The sequence below is a fragment of the Calliphora vicina genome, chromosome 5 (assembly GCF_958450345.1).
Source record: "Calliphora vicina chromosome 5, idCalVici1.1, whole genome shotgun sequence".
NCBI lineage: Eukaryota > Metazoa > Arthropoda > Insecta > Diptera > Calliphoridae > Calliphora > Calliphora vicina.
Genome location: NC_088784.1, coordinates 79,003,460 through 79,024,152, shown reverse-complemented (window position 1 = coordinate 79,024,152; position 20,693 = coordinate 79,003,460). Strand labels below are relative to the sequence as shown.

General features: G+C 32.4%; 1 protein-coding gene across 1 annotated transcript in view; it reads right to left on the bottom strand.

Annotated features, from left to right (window-relative positions):
• stw (straw) overlaps positions 1-20,693 on the bottom strand; it is a 176,798-nt gene that overhangs the window by 2,100 nt on the left and 154,005 nt on the right. The window contains exons 5-7 of the mRNA XM_065513470.1: positions 7,190-7,374; positions 3,220-3,415; positions 2,940-3,152 (exon numbers count right to left, since the gene is read on the bottom strand). Of these exons, the coding sequence (XP_065369542.1) occupies positions 2,940-3,152; positions 3,220-3,415; positions 7,190-7,374 (594 nt within the window). The remainder of the gene's footprint in view (positions 1-2,939; positions 3,153-3,219; positions 3,416-7,189; positions 7,375-20,693) is intronic.

Genomic DNA, 20,693 nt, shown 5'->3' with positions numbered 1-20,693 from the left:
AAACTTACGAACTTCAGTACTTATGATTGTAGGTACAATACCATCAAAGGCCATGGTGAACTGGATGCCTTCTGGTCTGATAGCAAAGGCAGTTGTTCTTAACTCTGCGATTAGAATCAATGCTTCAGGAACATGGAATATGGTGGATTTGAGTTTTTCATTGAAGTTTCAAAGAGATGGGAAGGTGTGGGCGGTGAAGACGCCACATTTGGTCATGGTCCTGGAAAGGTGGGAATCCCTTAAGGAGACATTACACACTTGGACTCTACTGAATACCTAGGCACAAAATTATACCAGGTGATCATAGCGCGGATAGTATGGTAAAGACTCTTAGCTCTTAGAAGTGGAAATCTATCGATTAGTCGGGGTCCGATTTTCTGGAGCAAGCCTAATGATTTTAGATAGATTCTACAATTATGCACAGACAATGTGGTCCTCAGAGACTATTTGTAGGACGGCAAGTGCAATATGGCAATCTTCGGTCGATTGATATGACGAACATTCCGAGAGTTCTACTGCAGATATCACTGGTCACTGCTTGTTTGTATTTTATACCAGGAGATTGAATCTTCCACTTCACGATTTCTATAGAAGTTGGAATAACGAGGAAGATCAGTCACTGTACGGCCCTAGCGGATCTGAGATTTGGCACGTTAAGCTGCCTATTTTTGCATGACCCGACGATCCTGTCGGAGATGGTCGTTCGCACGACTAAATGGTTTGGGTAAGAACTCACTAAGGTTGTATGGAGTACTGATTTTGTACTTCTAGTTTTAGTTTAGTTTTTTAAGAGGTGTGCACTATGTACACATGTGATTCCCTTCAAGAGTCATATTTAGAGAAAAAGTATTCCCTTCCTGAAAGAAGGGGGCATGATGAAAGGAAGAAGAAGAAAGGTAGTGTTTTTGAGATAGCAAAAGTTGAAACAAAAAAGTTTTCTCTCCAAACCAGCATAAAGAGAAAAAGATAATTGGTTACGGATTTGAATTCATCTGTTAAATAGCCAACCTATTCTACTCATAAAACCTAGTATCACTTTACAGCCAGCTACACTCCCAAGTTCATCCAAAAATCTGTTACCTAGCCATTTGAGTCTCTGTAGTCTTGGGCAGTTGCACATAATGTGCTCTACTGTCTCCAAATCCTCCACATACCCTACAAAAATCCTGTGTGCCATTATTCCATTTACCTATGAAGGCCCCAATTGAGCAGTGTCCGGTTATCACTCCTACTATAATTCTGAGAATACACCTATACAATCCAATTAGTGTTTTGGTGGCGTTTGCATCCAGTTTTGACCAAAAGGTCTTGGATACTTCATAATTATTCCAGGATTGGTTGGATGGAGTCACGGAGTATTTTAAATATTAGCCTGTAGTAGTGACATATCGGAGGTCTTATCCCCAGTTCTCTAGTACAATGGTCTGTATGTTACAGGACCCACAATCTGATTGAGTAGTGTACCAATAACTCTTTGAGAGCTCTTCTGTAGTCTTCCACTAAGAATTTATTAAGTTATATTTCAGAGCCCTAAATGCCGCCTGACTGTCCACATAAATAGTCACTACAGACCTCTCAGTGACGTGTGCTTTTATCAACTCCGTGGCTTTCAGGATCGCGAAGATCTCTGTCTGAAAGACACAGTTAGAGAGTATATATGATCGTTTCATATCCTTGTCGACCATATAAACACCGGCCCCTGTACCAGAGTACTCCTAACTTCAACCCTTTCTTTCCTGGTATCATAACGACACCTATTATGATGGCCACAAGTGTCTCACTACTAATTATTAATTGACATTTAATCTTCGATGCAAAAATTCTTCGTAAGTAGGTACAAAGGCTTTTTTCTCAAAGTGTAAGTTTTTAAAGAATTAGTACTTCCTTTAGCACAATATTTTAGCAGTTTTAGTATTAATTTGCTTAGGTTTTAATATTTCCTAAAGTAAACGTCGTTTTTTTCAATATTATTTCCTCCTTTAATAATGACCTCCTTTTCCAGTACGTTTTTAAACTGAATTAAACATAAATTCTCACCCTACCCAATAATACTTGGAACTATTTGTATTGTTTGAATGGTTTTTAAACTTGGTTAAATAAAACTGGGTTAGGCAAAACAATAGTTGATAAAAACATAACTAAATATAAGTTTTTTTTTTGCTTCTCAGTTAAACTAGAGCATTTCATATTCAGTTTGTATTAAGTACCTAACTTTAGATACTATTTATATTCAGATTGTATTTTATTCATTGAAATTATAGATTTTATTTATTTTTTCAATCAGTAAAACAACAACTGAACAATAATAAACTTTTGTTTATAAACAAACCCAATCATACTCGTAATATGTACTATAAATGACCGGCATATAATAACTAGATACAAAATATTCAAACATATAAATTATAGACATTATAAAGAAAAAAAATGTTCCTATAGTTTTGGTGTATTTTTTTTGGTGTACTCTATGATTATTTCTTTAAGTGTTAGACTATTGTAATTTTCCCGCGAAAATTTATTTTATTATTGAAAATTTATTTTTATTATTAAAAACTCAACAATACCATGCGTTGGAGTCTTTTAATGGTTGTATTTAGTTGGTTATTGCTGTTTTTTTTGCTATGGTAACGGAAACATTTAAAAATTGGTACCTTTTCTAGTGAGTACAATTTTCATGTGGGTGTAATTATGTACAATTGTTTTATAATTTTTCTATGATTGTTTTTTACTTAAAAAGGAAGGAACTTATTGCTTTATAATGCAATAGGTGATGAAATGTGGTATGGTGATCTTAAACAAAGTTTATGTGAATTGTAAATATTTTAAATATTAAGGGTATTCATATGAATATAAGCCGAACATAACACTCTTACTTGTTTTAATTATAATCGGTCATGATATGTGCAATTTCCTATATAAATAAGAATAACTCAACTTACCTTCATCTACGAGAACAACTTCAACAACAGCATTCAATGGAATATCGATTTTATGGGTACACATACAATTAGGACCACAATCAGCAGGTCTATTATCACCATTACAAAACTGTTCGGGATTAATATCATTAAACTGTGAAGTCAAAGGAGCAGGTGCCGAAAGATAAGAAATTTCATCGATCAATGAAATGACATGATCACCAGTGGGAGCCACTAAAATAAATAAAATATTGCAATAAATTAAATTGTTATTTATTTATTTTAATAATCAAAAACTTACCCAAAAATCTATTATAGGTATTAGGCTGGAACAACTCTTCGGGTCTGTACAAATAGAAACGGAAGGGCAAGAAGATCTTAACATCGGGTTTTTCCGCCAAGATACCGCGATCAATTTCCAAAGCACTCTTCAATTGACTGACACAAATGGCATCATTACGCTGACGATTACATTGGGCATCCAAAGGATTCATAACCTTTTGGAGGGTTGCAATAAAGTTTTTTTTCACAGTGGTGGTAGGGTCATTTGTACAGTGGTACAATATATAGTGCAATTTGCAGCCAGTTAAAATGGTTTGAGTTTATTATATACACATTTTCAGGGCATATAAAAAAAGCATATAGTGCATATTTACATATATTTTTTTTTTAACAAGCACCGTTGTGCAGGTGTTGTAGTTTTTGTTTAATTTTTTATTATTATTATTTTTTTTAAGGGGGGAATGGTAAAAAAGGTGGGTTTGTTTTTTTTGGTTTTTATTTTACAAAAAGGGTTTAAGGTTTTATTTTGGTGGTTGTGGTGGTAGTGGTGGTTTTATTTTACATGGAATTAAAAAAAGAAAAATAATTAATTTAATAAGGGTTTTTTTAATTGTAGATTGTTTTTATACAAAGTTTTTGGTTTTTATTATTTACAAAATATTAAAAATAAAAAAATATTATATAAAAGATAAATAAAATAGGGTAAATTATAGATAATAGAATATAGATAATGTAAATTTATTTTATTTTTTTTATTTTAAACATTAGTTCTTTTTTAATTTTTTAGCTGATTTTCAAAAGGACTACAATTACACAGGTGTAAAAGGCTTGAATAACTATATAGATTTGATGCATACAAAAATCGTAAAATTTTTCAATTCTATTGAGAGATTTTTTTAAGTAAAATTAAATACAGTTAGTCCGATATTATTAAATAAACTTAGAAAAATTTAAATTTACATAACCTTTAATCCCTTTATATATTGTGTTTTAATCGGCTCAGTAGTTTCGGAGTTAGAATAACAAATTGAAGCAAAAAATATATTTTGTGAAAATGAGCGTATTCACTTAATTGTGAATAAATTCGAAAAAATCCATCAATTTGTATAAGCAATATTTCATTTTATTCCTATTACATGTGGCTTTGCGATAAAGTTATAAATCAGAACAATTTCTGCCGTTTTCGATTTTTCACGATTTTTTTAAAACCAAAAAATTTGCTGTTTTCACGTAAAAAATATATTTTTTGCTTCAATTTGTTATTATAACTTCGAAACTACTGAGCCGATTAAAATGCAATATATATGTGAAAAGCATTGTAAAAATGTTTTTAAAATTCAATCCATCGAAAGATGAACATTAACTACTCAATTTTATGTATATCGATCAAAAAACAAAATTTTTGTGAAAATGAGCAAATTTCCTTAATTGTAAATAAATTCGAAAATAATAAATGGATATTTATGATTGATATCTTATTTTGTTCCTATTAGATGTGGCTTTACGATAAAGTAATAAATCTGAACAATTTTTGCTGTTTTCGATTTTTCATGATTTTTTTAAAACAAAAAAATTCGCTATTTTCACGTAAAAAATATATTTATTGTTCTAATTTGTTATTATAACTCCAAAACTAGTGAGCCGATTGAAAAGCAGTATAGATGTGAAAAGTTGTACATAGCATTGGGAAAATGTTTTAAAAATTTAAACAATCGAAAGATGAACATTAACTACTCAATTTTATAAATATCCATCAAAAAACAAAATTTTTGTGAAAATGAGCGAATTCACTTAATTGTGAATAAATTCGAAAAGAATAAATCAATTTTTATGAGCAATATCTCATTTTATTCCTATTACATGTGGCTTTGCGATAAAGTAATAAATCTGAACAATTTCTGCCGTTTTCGATTTTTCATGATTTTTTTAAAACCAAAAAATTTGCTATTTTCACGTAAAAAAAATATTTTTTGCTTCAATTTGTTATTATAACTCCGAAACTACTGAGCCGATTGAAATGCAATATATATGTTAAAATTTCTACATAGTATGGTGAAAATGTTTTCAAAATTCAATCAATCGAAAGAAGAATATTTACTACTCAATTTTATAAATATCAATCAAAAAACCAAAATTTTGTGAAAATGAGCGAATTCACTTAATTGTGAATAAATGCGAAAAGAATTAATGGAAAGTTATGATTGATATCTTGTTTTATTCCTTTTAAATGTGACTTTAAGATAAAGTAATAAATCTGAAACATTTTTGCGGTTTTCGATTTTTCATGATTTTTTTAACACGAAAAAATTAGCTATTTTCACTTAAATAATATATTTTTTGCTTCAATTTGTTATTATAAATCCGAAACTACTAAGCCGATTGAAATGCAATATATAAACGGATTGAAGGTTATGTAAATGAAGGGACTAGCCCTTCTTGAGTTATTATTAATTATGTGGAGAAAAGTCTTAAACAAATTTATAATTATACTTAAACATTTTTTTTAAAAAAAACCTCTCCATAGAATTTGGACCATATTTGTACTATTGAAACCATAATACATCAAAATTTGTTTAGTGGTTAAATTTTTTTCGATTTTGTTGCCTTGTGTTATTAATATTCCAAAAAAGTATTGTCTAAAACCATAGATTAATACACAAAGATCTGAAACTCTCCTGTCAAGGACCTAACTAAGTTGTCAAAGACCTAACTGGTGAGAATGATTAATAAAAAAAGAATGTCAGATTTTTTGAGTAATTTTTTTTTTAATTTTTTTCTAGTTTTCGCCGTATGTGTATTTCTCTATGTCTAAACCATAGAGAAACATAGAGTGGAAACTAGAAAAAAACTCTAACTAAAAAATTACTCAAAATAATCAAACATACGAGTGTTGATTTTGTTTTCACATAGTTTTTTCTACTAATATATTCTCACCACTTAGGTTTCTGAAAACTGAGTTAGGTCTTTGACAGGAGAGTTTCCGCTATATGTCTATTCTCTATGGCCTAAACCCCTTATTCAGAAACACAAATGGAAAATAATTTCAACAATTTTGTAAGAAAAATACTTAAAAATTGTTTGGAAACAGAGTGATTTTCATACATATTTTTTAAATGACGCAATTTTGAAATCATTCAGTTTTCAAATAATGTCTGACAGTTTTGTGAGGATTTTGTTTTCTGGCGGCACAGCCGACTTTAACACTCTTATTTGTTATTTAAGACTTATTCTTAGAATATAAAGGATCTATTTCTTACTTATGCTAATATTTTGATCATAAATATTTGATCAATTGATATTTGTTTCTTTTTAATTTATTATTTACATTATCTTGCACTTTTATACATGACTTACAAACTAAAAAAAATGAATGAAAACAAGTACTTACCTTTAAACAATAGTTTATAGTGATTTTTATTCTTATGAATAAATGAAATAATAAATAAATATTAATAAACGAACTCAAACTCAAGCAAAAACTACTGTAGGTGTCTAATTTTAAAGGCAACATCCATTATATTAACCATCGTTTACAAACTGATCTAATCAATTTTATTGCCAATAAATGGTTGTAAATTCACCAAAATTATCTAAACTTAATACAATTCATTTTGTTTTACTTTAAACTTAAAAATTGTTTGCCAAAATTATTATCAATTAAAGCCCACATTTATGAGATAAAAATTCTTTTGGTAAACTGATTCAATGATTTAGAAATAAATTCGTATTTCAACGAATCCTACTCTAGTTAAATCTACTGTTTTTGCTTCGTTAACTGTAACTAAAATTACAACTTTAAATAACAATTAAGCTATTATTGTATTAACCATTTAGCTATTTTATGTTGCTGCACTGTTTTTTAAAACCTTTACAAAACTATTTGTAATTTGAATATGCTTAGTTTAACATACATAGTACATAGAGTACATAGACAAGTTCTAATGAACGTTTTGTTGTATTAATTTAATTATTTAAAATGCTTTACTTACCACACCCTGAGGTATACCAACATCATAAGTTGGTGGCGCTGATGCTGGCTGATAGGGTCCGCGAGCATAACGCAATATGGCCAATTGTTGTGCACGTCTTATACCGCATTCGCCCAGACCTCTCAATTGTATCCAATATGCACCAGCAGGTTGATCGGCTGTTATAATAAAATCATAACGTTCACCTGTAATTGACATAAAACAACGTACAAAAAATCATTAATTATTCTAAACTAAATTAAATTAAACTTGAATGGTGAGAAAATTTATATAAAAATTTATGTAACATGCGACACAAATGACATCTAAGATCGTTAATTTATGGTGATTTTTATAAGTTTAGATGCTATTTTAAGTGATGTTATTATTGGTGATATTAGTTTGCATTGTAGTTTGCAACATTTAGCATTTATTTTTTGTATTAAAAAATATACAGATACTTATTTTAACATTTCTAAAATGTAGAAAAAGCTTAATCGAAACATATAAGGCCTTCTTAGTTAAGCACTGTGGGCCTTAGAATATATTTTTTTCTAATATATTAAAATCAAGACATATAAAAAAGAAATGCTTGGGTATCTCGTCCTGCTCCTCGCATGTCCTAACTACAAATCACAGTATCAGAAAGTTATACAAAAATTAGACAAACTAGACTTCTCAGAGCTGGTCTATTAATTTCATAATTTCATTAATTAGTTTTCGATTTGGCATTTCTTAATAGGACGTTACTCGTCCTAACAAGAGTTGTGAGGACGTTCAAGTTCGTCCATTTTCCTTGATACCTTTCCTGAACTCCTTAAATGGCTTAACAAGTTTTCTTTTACGTTTCCGTTGATACACTGGGATCCACATAAGGCCTGAGAACCTAACCAAATCCATGGAAGGAAAGACGTTCTTTTCTTTTCCCATGATACCCAGAACCTTTCGGATCTACATAATGTGCAAATTTTTCTTCTTGAAAATTCCGTGATAACAGCTTAAGTGTTTAATCATTTAATCCTTCCTGTCATTGCTATAAACTCAGCCTGAACGACTGAGTGCCCATCTAACGAAGACGATAGTACTTGCCTATTCCATTTGACAATCATGCGAGGAGACTTGGCCTGCCTTATAACGACTTCTGTAGAAGTTTCCAAAATGAAGAGGAGAATGAGAGCATATTTTATATTCTTAGTCATTATCCGGCATTAGGAGATCTACGCTCAAGGTTTCTGAGACATCGTCCCTTAAATAGTCCTTCTTATCTGTTGGACATGAAGTTAGAGTACATCAATGTCTTTATCAGGAATGGCAGGCAATTACCAGACCAGACACGGGACTTTCCACGGAGAGACCTAATATCCGTCAATTGACTGCTTAATATGTTCCTGTACTCACTTTTCCTTCCTCTTCACTTTTTCTACTTCTTATTACATCTATCTCCTTCTCTTTTCATTTCTATCTATCCCTCTTTTCTATCTTTATTTTCAGCTAAGACATATTGCCTGGACCCAATAGAGCTGCTCTGTTTCCTGTCGCTGGTCGTTTTTTTTCATGATACCCAGAGCCTCTCGGATACACATAATTTCCTTACGTTCTTGAAAATTCTGAGATTTAACAACTTCTTTCTTAGTACTCATATTTTGATAGCAACTTGAGTTTCCCGGAAAAAAAGAACTGGGCTTCCATTGCTTGAGTGTCCTTGTAAAAACGAACTGAGGCGCTGCTCTTTACTATTCCATCAGTTAATCCTTTCTGTTGTAGGACTGTGTTCTCTTCTGACAATTACGAAGGTACTTCGATATTTCATAGACAGACAGTTTTTTTTAATCCTTTCTGATGTAGGACCGTGTCCTATTCTGACGAATACAAAGGTACTTCGCTATTTAATGGAAAGAAAGTATTTTTTTTCATTTCCCATGTTACAAAGATGTCCAAGTAAATACGAACTGGGCCTCTGCTTTCATTACTCCGCTTTTATAACAGCTTGAGTGTCCCTGAAAAAACGAACTGGGTCGCTGCTTTTTAATTATTTAATCCTTTCTGATGTAGAACAGTGACCTCTTCTGGCGAAAGAAAGTCTTCTTTTTCATTTCCCAAGATTCAAAGATTTCCAAATAATGTAGAAATTTGTCTTACAGAACGTAAGAACACAAAATTCCAAGATTTAACGAATTCCTTCTTAGTAGTCGTATTTTGATAGCAACTTGAGTTTCCAGAACAAAACGAACTGGGCTTTCATTACTCCATTTCTACTATTTTGATAACAGCTTGAGTGTCCCTGAAAAAACTAATGTAGGACCATGTGCTCTTCTGGCGAATACGAAGGTACTTCGGTATTCCAAGGAAATACGCAGAGTCTCAGCTGCTTTCATTATTCCATTTTTACTATTTTTATAATAGCTCGAGTGTCCCTGAAAAAACGAGATGGGTAGCTGCTCTTTAATCATTTAACCCCCTTCGATTGTCATAAATTCAGCCTATAAGACCGTGTCCTCTAATGAGGAACTTTGACGTACTTGGATATTCTATGGAAAGAAAGTATTTTTTTCATTTGCCATGATACTAAGATGTCCAAATAATGTAGAAATTGATTTTACATTCCAGAAAATTCAAAGATTTACAGACTTCGTTCTTAGTATTTCGATAGCAGATTGAGTGATTGTCATAAATTCAGATTTAAAGACTATATCGTCATCTGGAAGACGAAGTTAGTTGTCCTTGAGTAACGATTCTTCCATTCTCTGGTCGCTGACAAATTTGCTTTATATTTCATATGAATTTCGATCGGGAATATTGAGATGATGTTCTCAAGAGTCATTAATGAAGTAGTTCCTATAGCGTCACACTGCCTTCGTCTCTTAAGATGAGTAAGGACTACTGAAGCATACATCAGGTTTGTCATATTGTTCAGCTCTCAATAATTGCTGTCCAGGACAGTCTCCAATCGAGTACTGTTCGAAAATATATGACCATTCATGATAAATGAACTACAATGTTGCGGGGCGCTCGTAATTTGGGATTTTTGGGTCATTGTCGTAAACCGACTTTTTTCGTTATCATCTGGTGCCTGTTCATTATTCCCTAACTTATCATTCTCCCATTTCTATTAGTCTGGTAGCTGCCAAATTTGCTTTATATTTTATATGAATTTCGATCGGGAGTATTGAGATGATGTTCTCAAGAGCCAACGACTACTGAAGCGTACATCAGGGTTGGCGTATTGTTTTTCTCTCAAAAAGGCCTCTCCAGGACCATTTATGATAAATGTACTCCTTGTTTTGCGAACGGGGTTTATACTCTATTTATAGCCCAATCGTAGGATATTCCAAATAACTCCTTTGTAATTTTTCATAAAAATTATTTTTCCCTTGTTAGTATCCCTGGAATTTCTGAATAGCAAAACAGTTTAAATATCGGATTGGATGAGGTTATTGGATATTGAAGTTACCCATTGCAGTGGAGATAGAATATTATCCGGTGATCAAGACAACAAAATCCCGCTCTAAGCCAAACTACCAAGTTCATAAGACTTTAGGTCAGATCCATATTTAAAAGGTCCGTCTGTAGCTAAGAATATAGCTGGTATATGTTTATATTCCTAAATCGGGTGGCTTATGAAAGTACTGGAAAATTTAATGTAGAGCTTTCTCAATAGATGACTTGTAACTATTCCGGTATTCTAAGATTTTACAAGAGTGATTTCTTTTTAGTGTTTTCAATTTAATATCAATATTCAGTATCAATATGTATTGTTCAATCAATTACACTCTCTTCAAAGCATTAAATCAAAGTTCTTTGTTGCATTTCCTTTTTAGAAAGAAACATTTAATTTAAAGTCTAAAATTCAAATACATTTAATCCTTCTTATCTCTGACTCACTACGCTAATCTAAGTGATTTTTAAAAATTTCCATATGTTAAATACTCAATCAAATTAATTTTGTATTCCAGGAAATCTTTTAATATTTATTTTAATTACATACTTGTCTGCTTAACATCAATTTGTATTTAAACATAATTATTAGAAATCGAACAAATTCATTTGTGCTCGTAACCACATTAACGCACACCAAATACATTCGAAATTAAAACCGCAAAATCCTACAATGGAACAAATAAATTGAAAGTATCGATTGCATTTCTAATAAAAAAACAAAAGATAATGCCGCACAATATTTGAAGCTGCTGCAGCTGAATTTTTCAATTTGATTTAAAACATTTTATGACAAATGAAATTGAAGTAGCAACACGTAGGCCGGCTGAACTTAAGATAAATGAAATTGTTACAAATTAAACCGCACTTAAAACGAGATTAAACAATTTGTGATTACTCACTAAAAAAGTTTATTGTAAAATGAATTAATAATTATTAAAATTATAATTGTTGGGTTTTTTGGGCTTAATAATGGGTTTTACGTACTAAATTAAAAGTACATACAGATAAAATTGGAATTTTGATTAAATTTGTATGCATTATTTTTCGCTTAAAAACATATTTGTTTTTGTGTAATTACCTTGTCATATTTGAATTTCAAATATTTTATTTATTATTTATTAAATCCATAAATAACTGGCAATCTGTAAAACTATAGTCATTAAGGTTTACATGCCACTATGTTTATAGTTTATAGTTTCAATACAGATTTGTCACTCTAATTGATGGCTGATTGATGTGAATGGATTATATTTTTAAGATGTCAGTTGGAAATTATTTCCTGATTTCATATAGAAAACACAATTTTTTATTTTATTTTTTGTTTAAATGTCCATTAGTAAAGACAGAGTAATTAGCGGCTTATTGGGATAAGCAAAAATGTTTATTAGGAAATATTTAAGTTGACACCCAATAAATTCACAGCTAATTAGTTAAACTACTTTTTAGCAATAATAACCTAAGATACAGTGGAGCAGCAATATATTCTAAAAGAAGGAAACACTTAAAGATATTACTCGGTTCCCAGTTTTTTGCAACAATATCTAATCTCGCAAAAAATTGCTCTGCTTTTTCCAATCCATCTGATTACATTTTAAATGTCTGCTTAACTTTAAAAGTGTCGCTGCTCCTTCTAGAAAGTTCTGAGTTTTGATTAGATCTGGCCAGTAGTTTATGACAATTTCCTATTGAGAACTTTTATGTTTATAAAAAAAACCTTTCACTTTCATTAAATTCTTTACAACATTGTAAACTCTAGACATAATAATACATCCCACAGGTAGGTATTTAATAACACTGTGTTACAGTGAAAATAAATTGAATTAACTACATAGTGTAGGTTATTGCGTTCTTGCAGAAAATTGTAAATCTCTGTCGATAATGTTTTATGAAGCATCTGACGGTACAAAACGAAATGTTTTAAGCAAAACGACATATTTTTTTAGATTAGCTCTCATGAACAGATTTGACCCCTGATATAAAAGGATAAACAATGCTCTAGAAATTTAAAATCGAAAAATTAAATTAATCAAAAACCACCAATTTTAAATCAGTCACCACGCTACCCTATAATCCAGGTTAGTCTGGTGGACACACCGAGCTAATCTGTAAGCTACTGGCGTTCAACAATCTGCAAGAGGAGGTTTGGGGAAAGCCAAATCCTCTGAATAAGGCATCCTCTAACAAAGGATGCAAGTCTAAATGCAGCGAGATGCCTCTGAACTTCAATCCAAGCCCTGTTTTAAGAGCTATTAGAGCTTGAAAACTCAGGTCACAGCTAACCCAGTGCCGATTGCGAACATGTCTTCGGGTTCCCAAAGCTGTCCCTCCTACCCAACAGGGCTATAAAAATCCCACCAGAAAGGCCTTTTTGAGATGATGAGCCGCCGAGAAATTTATTGACCGGCTAGGTAAAAAACCTGCCGTGGATATAACTGGACAAAGACCATCCTAGCTGATCTGAAAAATCCTCCTCTCGCGTCTAAGGACGCGCCTAAACGTCAACGTTTTGAGGAGGCTAAGCAAGCAACAGAGGCGAAACGTCCCAAGCCCCAACGATCGTTTAAAATATCCTTCAGCGAGGTGACCTAAGGTCATCTTGGAGCGACTCCGACTCCGATCTCATGCAAACTGGGATATAGTGCGCAGAAAACTTATGGAAGTATTCTGGCTAGTTTTTAAAGAGAACCCGGTGTGATGAAGCCGGTTGGTAACTCAGTGTGATGATGCCACTTGGTATGGTAGTCGGGTAAAACTGATGGCCTGTTCAAACGAGAAATGTGCCCTGCTTTTCATGCAGGCTTTCGCTTTGTTGGATGGCCTTTGGGAATAAGCTAGACTGAAAGTGGTCTCTGTTGACGAGATACCACGCCGTGTCCAAGGTCCATTGCCGGTGTTTCCGATGAACCGTCGAAACCGGAGGAAATACTGGAACTCCTTCGTATAGGAAATCCTGAGATCCCAACACATGATTGGATGGTAGTCAGGGTCTCCAAATCCGAAAGTGGATATAGAAGGAAAGTCTAGGAAATATCTACTACGGCTTCGAGTCGATCTTTCTTCGAGTTTACCGAGGGGACGATAAGGATTAACCTATTCATGATGACAATGAACCTATACCCGAAGACATGTCCTGCGATGACACCCACTCTAACTCTGAGTTGATGGGTGAACTTTTTGGGCAATTGTACGATATAGTTGATTGCATTCGGACCAGAGGACGTCAACGTCACAATCTTCGCCAAAAATGGAGATGGTGAAGGTCACACAAATTAACCTTCACTACTACAAAGCAGCTTCGACTGCCCTGCTCTTCCTGATGTCTGAGAGAGGGGAGGAGCTCGCACTTATCCAAAAACACTGGCTGCATCGTGAAAGGTTTCGCATGTAACATAAGATCATATATAGTAGCCAGCAATAATCTCAATATCTTCATTCTTTCTGATTACAACGGCATGGGAAACTGGTGTAGGAACTATATTAGTGTAAACAGCAAAGTTTTTTTGCTTCGAAAATGTCGAATTTTGTACCAACAAAGCGAAAAAGGTTTGAAAAAAGTATCGCTGTAGCACACTTAGCATATGGTGAATGTGTTCCATCTGTTTCAACTTGGGAGAGATGGTTCGTGCGGTCCAGAAGAGACACGGAAGACAAATAACACCCATGCCAGCTAAAAAAGTTTGACGATCATGAATTGGAGGCATTATTCCATGAATATTGTTATCAAACACAACAAGAGCATGCAAAATTATTGAGAGCTACTCAATCAGCAACTTCAAAACGGTTGCGAGCAGCAGCATTCATTAAAAAGCAGGGGAATTGGGTACCATACGAATAGAAGCCGAGAGACCTTGAATGACTATTTTGCATGTCCGAAATAATGGGAATCAATACTTACGATGAGAAATGGATCTATTACGATAACACGAAGCATACGAGATCGTATGTAAAGCCCGACCAAACAGCCGAATCAACACTAAAACCAAATATCTATGGCGCTATGGTATGGCTCTGTATTTGGTGGAAGCAAAAGGGTCCTATCGATTATGAAATCTGCTGAAATCTGACCTGTAATGGACCTATACCGAACGAGAGCATTTGCCAAACACGTTCAGAATATGCGGCCATACATGAAACCATTATATTCCATCATGACAACGCTCGGTTACATGTTGAAATAATCTGCTGCTGAAATCTGACCAGACCATCACAGGGAACTTGTACCGAAAGCAAGTATTGGCCGAAAATGGGACCAGACATGAAATCGTAATATTTCACATGTTGCAATACCTTTTAAAAAGGAATTAGAATGTAATGGTTGGGAAGTTTTGCCTCAACCGTTTATTTGTGTCGTTCGATGTAGAACTCTCTCTCTGTGATTCGCTTCACTTTGGAGCAGAGCCCGATTTGGCTTGATTCGTTCTTGGCCTCAAAAGATGAGCAGTTCTTTTGGCTCGGAATCAAATTGTTGCCAGAAAGATGGGAAAAGGTCATATTTATATTTTGAAATATTTATCAAAATAAAACCTAATAATTTGAAAAACTTCCATTTGTAAGTCATACACCCAATATAAGAAAAAAAGTATGTAACACAGTGTAATTATAGATTCCAAAGCTCTAGTTTATGATTTCAGGTGTGTGTTTTTTCAAACTCGTTAAGAGGTCAAGTTTAAGTTCTTTTAGTTTTAATTAAATTACAAACAAATCATACACCTAATACATTTAATGACTTTATACAAGACTGGATTCTTGCATCCAACGAAAAAAAAAATAAAATAAATTATTTTGTTAAATATTAATAAAAATACAAATAATAACAATAATAAAATACAAATTATTATTAATAACCCAGAAATAAATCTCTTATATTTTTTTTTATTTCGTATATTGCACTTGGCTTTGATTTGTCTTAAACAAATTCAACAATAAATGTTAAACAATTTATTACAAAAATATAATTTAGTTGTTATAACTTTAATTATCATTTATTTCTTAGCTTTTTTTCAGTTACTTTTTTATGCTTTTAAAGGGCGGGCGTTTTATGAAAAATAAAAGAAATAAATTAAAACAAATTTAGTTTTGTTGTATTTTACTAGAGTTACTAGATGTACTACTGTGTCATTATTATGACAAATAAAGGTTTTCGCTAAATTTGCTTTAATAATTTATTATTTTAGCGCATTTATTGTGACGGCTGAGGTGGTGCCTGGCAATGCTGCTTAGAAACTTTAATTATTTAGTGATTAACTACAATTTTAAAGTCATGGTCAAGTACTTGTAGTACATTTTTTTACTTTACTTTAGTGTTAATTTTCAAAGTCATTTTTTTTAGATGAAGTAATAAGTTTTGGAATTTTGAACAGAAACTGTAATTAAGTGTTTGAAATGTCAAGGATTTTTAGTGTAATGTAGGAAGGGCTTAGATAAAATGTATGTCGTTTACAAAAGGGGGAAAGTCAAAATGGATTTGGAAAAAAAACTAACAATATCTCCCTTAAGCACCGAAATCATAATCAGTTGCACAGAAGATCTATAGGTACCGAATTAAGTTGAAGGTATCGTCATTTATTTTTATAACATGCGGAGATCTGATTCGAAAGAAAACATTTTCGAATTTTCATGTATTAAGCATTCCCAGAGAACACAGATTCGTAATAGCAACCGAATTTGTTGCCAATCGAATGATTCGGTTGCACACATACAATTTTTCGATTCAGTCAACAGAAAGTCAGTTGATAAAGCAGAATTTCGGTTGAAGCAACCAAAATTTTATTACCTTTTCTAAAATTTTGTTGCCACAACTGTAAAATTCGGTCACTAAGGTAAAATCATTCGATTGGCAACACGAATCAGTTGTCTTTGTGTACAAATTCGAAAGATTTTCCTTTCGAATCGAATTACACCATAAACGACGAATAACTAATGTTGAAGCCAATTGCAAGCATGGAACCGAAGCAAACACGATCGCAAAAATATATTGTCGTAAGAATGCCGAAGCATTTTATGTTGATGACAGAAGAAATAATTACACAGAGAAAACAGATTCGTAATAGCAACCGAATTTGTTGCCAATCGAATGATTCGGTTGTACAGATAGAATTTTTCAGTTCTAGCAACAGAAAATCAATGGATAAAGAAGAATTTCTGTTAAAGCAACCAAACTTTTGTTACCACTTCTAAAATTTTGTAACCACAACTGTAAAATTAGGTCACTAATGCAGAATCATTCGATTGGCAACAAATTCGGTTGCTATTACGAATCTGTTTTCTCTGTGTAAGAAATTTTTATCGACGCTCTCCTTAGATGTGAGTAGAATAACTTAGAACTCTTAAATACATTCCTAACTGCAGCAATAATGACGTCCCAGCAGTTCTAGGAGACAGATCCGAACTAGTGATTTTACCCATCATTTAGGGAGACAATTAGTTACATAAATAGCTACGTGGCTAGTTCTTTCAGCACGTGCATGTCCTAAGCAGCGGGTCAATTGACCGTTTTTGATTACAATGAGATTGTCTAATAGCTGGTCCAAAGTAGTCAACGCATTGGATTACATAGCGTCAGTTACCTTACTAGCTACCTTACTGGTTACTGGATCAGCTATATAACTAGTTATTTTAACATGTACGGGAGCTAAGTGACTTCAAATCATTGGTAGGCAAAAAAAGGCATTTAATTTGTGTGCTCTTTTGGGTAAAAAATAAAATATCCACAACAACATCAAGAAACTGAATGAATTGTGTGTATTTTTACGCTCTTTTGTTCACATTCGGGTTGTTTGACGAAAATCATCGCAACCTGAACAATATGAACGCCTACCATGGCTTCAAATAGTCAGCTAAAAATACATATAACAGACAGCCCAATTAACTATTGCTTGTAAACAAGCCATTCCACTGTTCAGGTCCATAGGTTGCAAACCGTTCAAAATTCAAGGAAACAATCAACTACAAAAATGTACCTAAGATCTCAATAATCAACTTTCTAGAACATATGAACTTCCTAGGAATGATTCTTAACACCGTTTAGGTAGGTCAATATAAGTTAGTAAGAAAAAACTAAAGGAATTAAGTGTTAAATTATTATAAACTAAAGCATACTTTTAGGCAGCTTTAAAAAAAATGTATGTAAGTTTTTTGCGATTTTGATCTTGAAGATGAAGTTTTTTGATTTTATATGTTCACAATTTTTATTCTTTATGACAAGGGCTACAACTTTGCCTCAGAGAGTAAATCAAAACTCCGAACTGTTTGCAAGATATGAGCCTGAGATAATGATCACTTTTTTTGCAAAAATTGACGCCGAGGGCCCAAATCTTTGAGGGCCCATAAAAAAAAGTGCATGACTTTGGGCAAAACTGGGAAACACGGGTCTTTCTTTTTTGTCTTTTATCACTTAGTGGTGTTCGTATAGAACTCTTAAATACATTCCAAACTGCAGCAATAATAACGTAGTACTCCCATATTGCAAAACATTACTACTGACACGAGTTCTGCTGGCTACTGTTTTATTATGTTTTAAATACATTTTTTTTTATTGATTTCATTTTATTTATTTTATGCATTTTTTGCCTTTGTAAGTTTTCATTTTCTATTGTAATTTTTTCACTTTTTTTTCGCCAACATGTGTTGTTGGTTGTTATTTTTTTAAAGAAATCATGCATTTTATTAAATGAATTTTAAACAAATAACAATTGGTGCATAATATCTAGTACAATCAATACAAGTATGTTTGTATGTACAATATTAATGTAAAAAAAAACAATTTTAAAAAACTAATAAGTAAAAGTGTTAAGAAAATCAAATACACAACGACTTTGTTAAACACCTTACAATTAATTGAAATCATCAAGCACAGCAGTCTACGGACTACAAGACTACAAATGCCGCTAGCAACAATTGTTGCCTTGTAATCAGCTACTTTGTTATTTTGAAAACGACAACAACATCGTAACCAGCTGACGACAGATCTGTTCATTGCCGCCTACGAAAATTAAAATTAGTTTAACTTGGATACATCAGCAAATGTGGTCATGTAGCTTTGTAGTGTTGTCGTGAAAATTGCATAAATCTGTATTTTCTCCATTTGAAATCTTATCGGAGTTGAGCAACTGAGACTAGTTTAGATAGAGCAGATCAATTAGCTGATTCAGAAATGCTTCTCAGTTCTGGAGTAAATTTAGAACTGATAAAATTTAAATTTTTTTTCATTATCCCCCAAAATAAATTTAAATGAATTTATTTAAATAATAATAAATATTGCTGGGAATTTAAACACATTTATGATTTCCGAATAAGTTTTTATTTTGTTTTCAACTTTTAAATTAAATACCATTTGCCTTTTATTCCAGCTGTAGGGTACCTGCTCATTAACAAACTATGTGAATAGTTAAAGCCCACTTCAAACATGTGTTTAAAATACAAAATCAGTGAAAAAAGTTTCGCTTTTGTTTGGAGGAAATATTAACTAAATTGTTGTTTGTTTCAGCTGTTGAAAAGCATGGAAATGAAATATTTGTAATAAAAAAGATCGCAAGCTTAAAAACAATTTAACATTAGCTTAATGTTATTATAGAAACAAAAAAAAATTCAATTAATAAATAAAAATGTTTATCAACATACATAAATATATATCTATTTGTTTAGTTAAAATTTGCAACTAAAGAGGGTGTAAGAAAAATTTACTATCTTATGCAAATTGAAATTTAAATTCATATTGTAATGTTTCACAGTGGGACTGGAGAAAAAAGAATAGGTAAATGCTAATAAATGTACAAGTTCTAAATTAATAATTCACAGAATGATATCAACAGATCATTCGATTGTTGCCAATTGAATAATTTTACCTTAATGCCTGAATTTTACAGTTGTGGCTACAAAATTTTAGAAGTGGTAACAAAAGTTTGGTTGCTACAACCGAAATTATTCTTTATCAACTGACTTTTTGTTGATATAACCAAAAAATTCCATATGTGAAACCGAATCATTCGATTGGCAACAAATTTGGTTGCTACTACGAATCTGTTTTTTCTGTGTACGATATGTACGAAGCTTTTAAATTAGAATTTATAAAGATATTGAATTTAAATTTAGTTTGAGCTGCAGAGTAACAAAGTTAAAGAAAATTCTTAAAATAGGAGTCATGATGAATAAGTATATATCTCAGAAACTATTGCAATGATCTGTTCAAAACTTGGAATATCAGTAGAGAATAATATATAATTTACAAGCTTTCAGACTCTTAATGAAAATACAATAGACGATTGTTCAATTCACAAGGTTTACTATCCTTTCACAATGGTTTAAAAATGTTGTTCTTGCCTTTCAAGCCAAAAATTTCCTAAAATAAGTTATCTAACTAACCAGCAGAGACCTGCGCCGAACGCCTAAGAGTCGGTTAAGCCAAGCCGTCAAGTCGTGAAATATTAGAACATTATGACAAGATATGATCCTTGTGAATTGAACAGATGTATGCCTAAGTTAAGTTCTTCAGTTTTACAATTAAAATTTTGGGACTTCGAATCTTTTACAATTGTAAAAAGATTTTAAAATTTAAGTTTTAAAATGCTTTGAAAACAAACCTGCTTAGTTTCTGAGAAGGTACCGAAAATAACCCACCGGGGTTATGCTGTAATAGGGCAATTTTGAAACAAGTTTGCGATTTTTTTAGATGTTGGCAAATATATTCTAAAGGCCTTTTGTTTAGGACTATACAAATTTAGAGGCATGACTTAAAAATGCGGGATTTTTTCCAATGTAATATAAATTTGTTAAAAGTATTGGACATTGTTAGCAATGACGTTTTCCCGTCTTTCGGGCAACATATGGATTTCGTGCCAAGAGGACTGCTTATCTTTTGGGACCAAGAACGAATCAAGCCAATATCGGATAAATTGTTCCGAAGTGAAGCGTATTCCAGAGAGAGCATTCTACTTCTACCGAAACAAATAGTAGTCGGACGGAACAAGGCAGAGAACTGCGCAGAACGGCTGTTGACTTCAAAATAGCCGCCGTTTTTTATAAAGGTCAAGTAATAATTTCATAAAATTTTCGGAATTACACTTTTTAAGTTTTTTGGACCTTTTTTGGA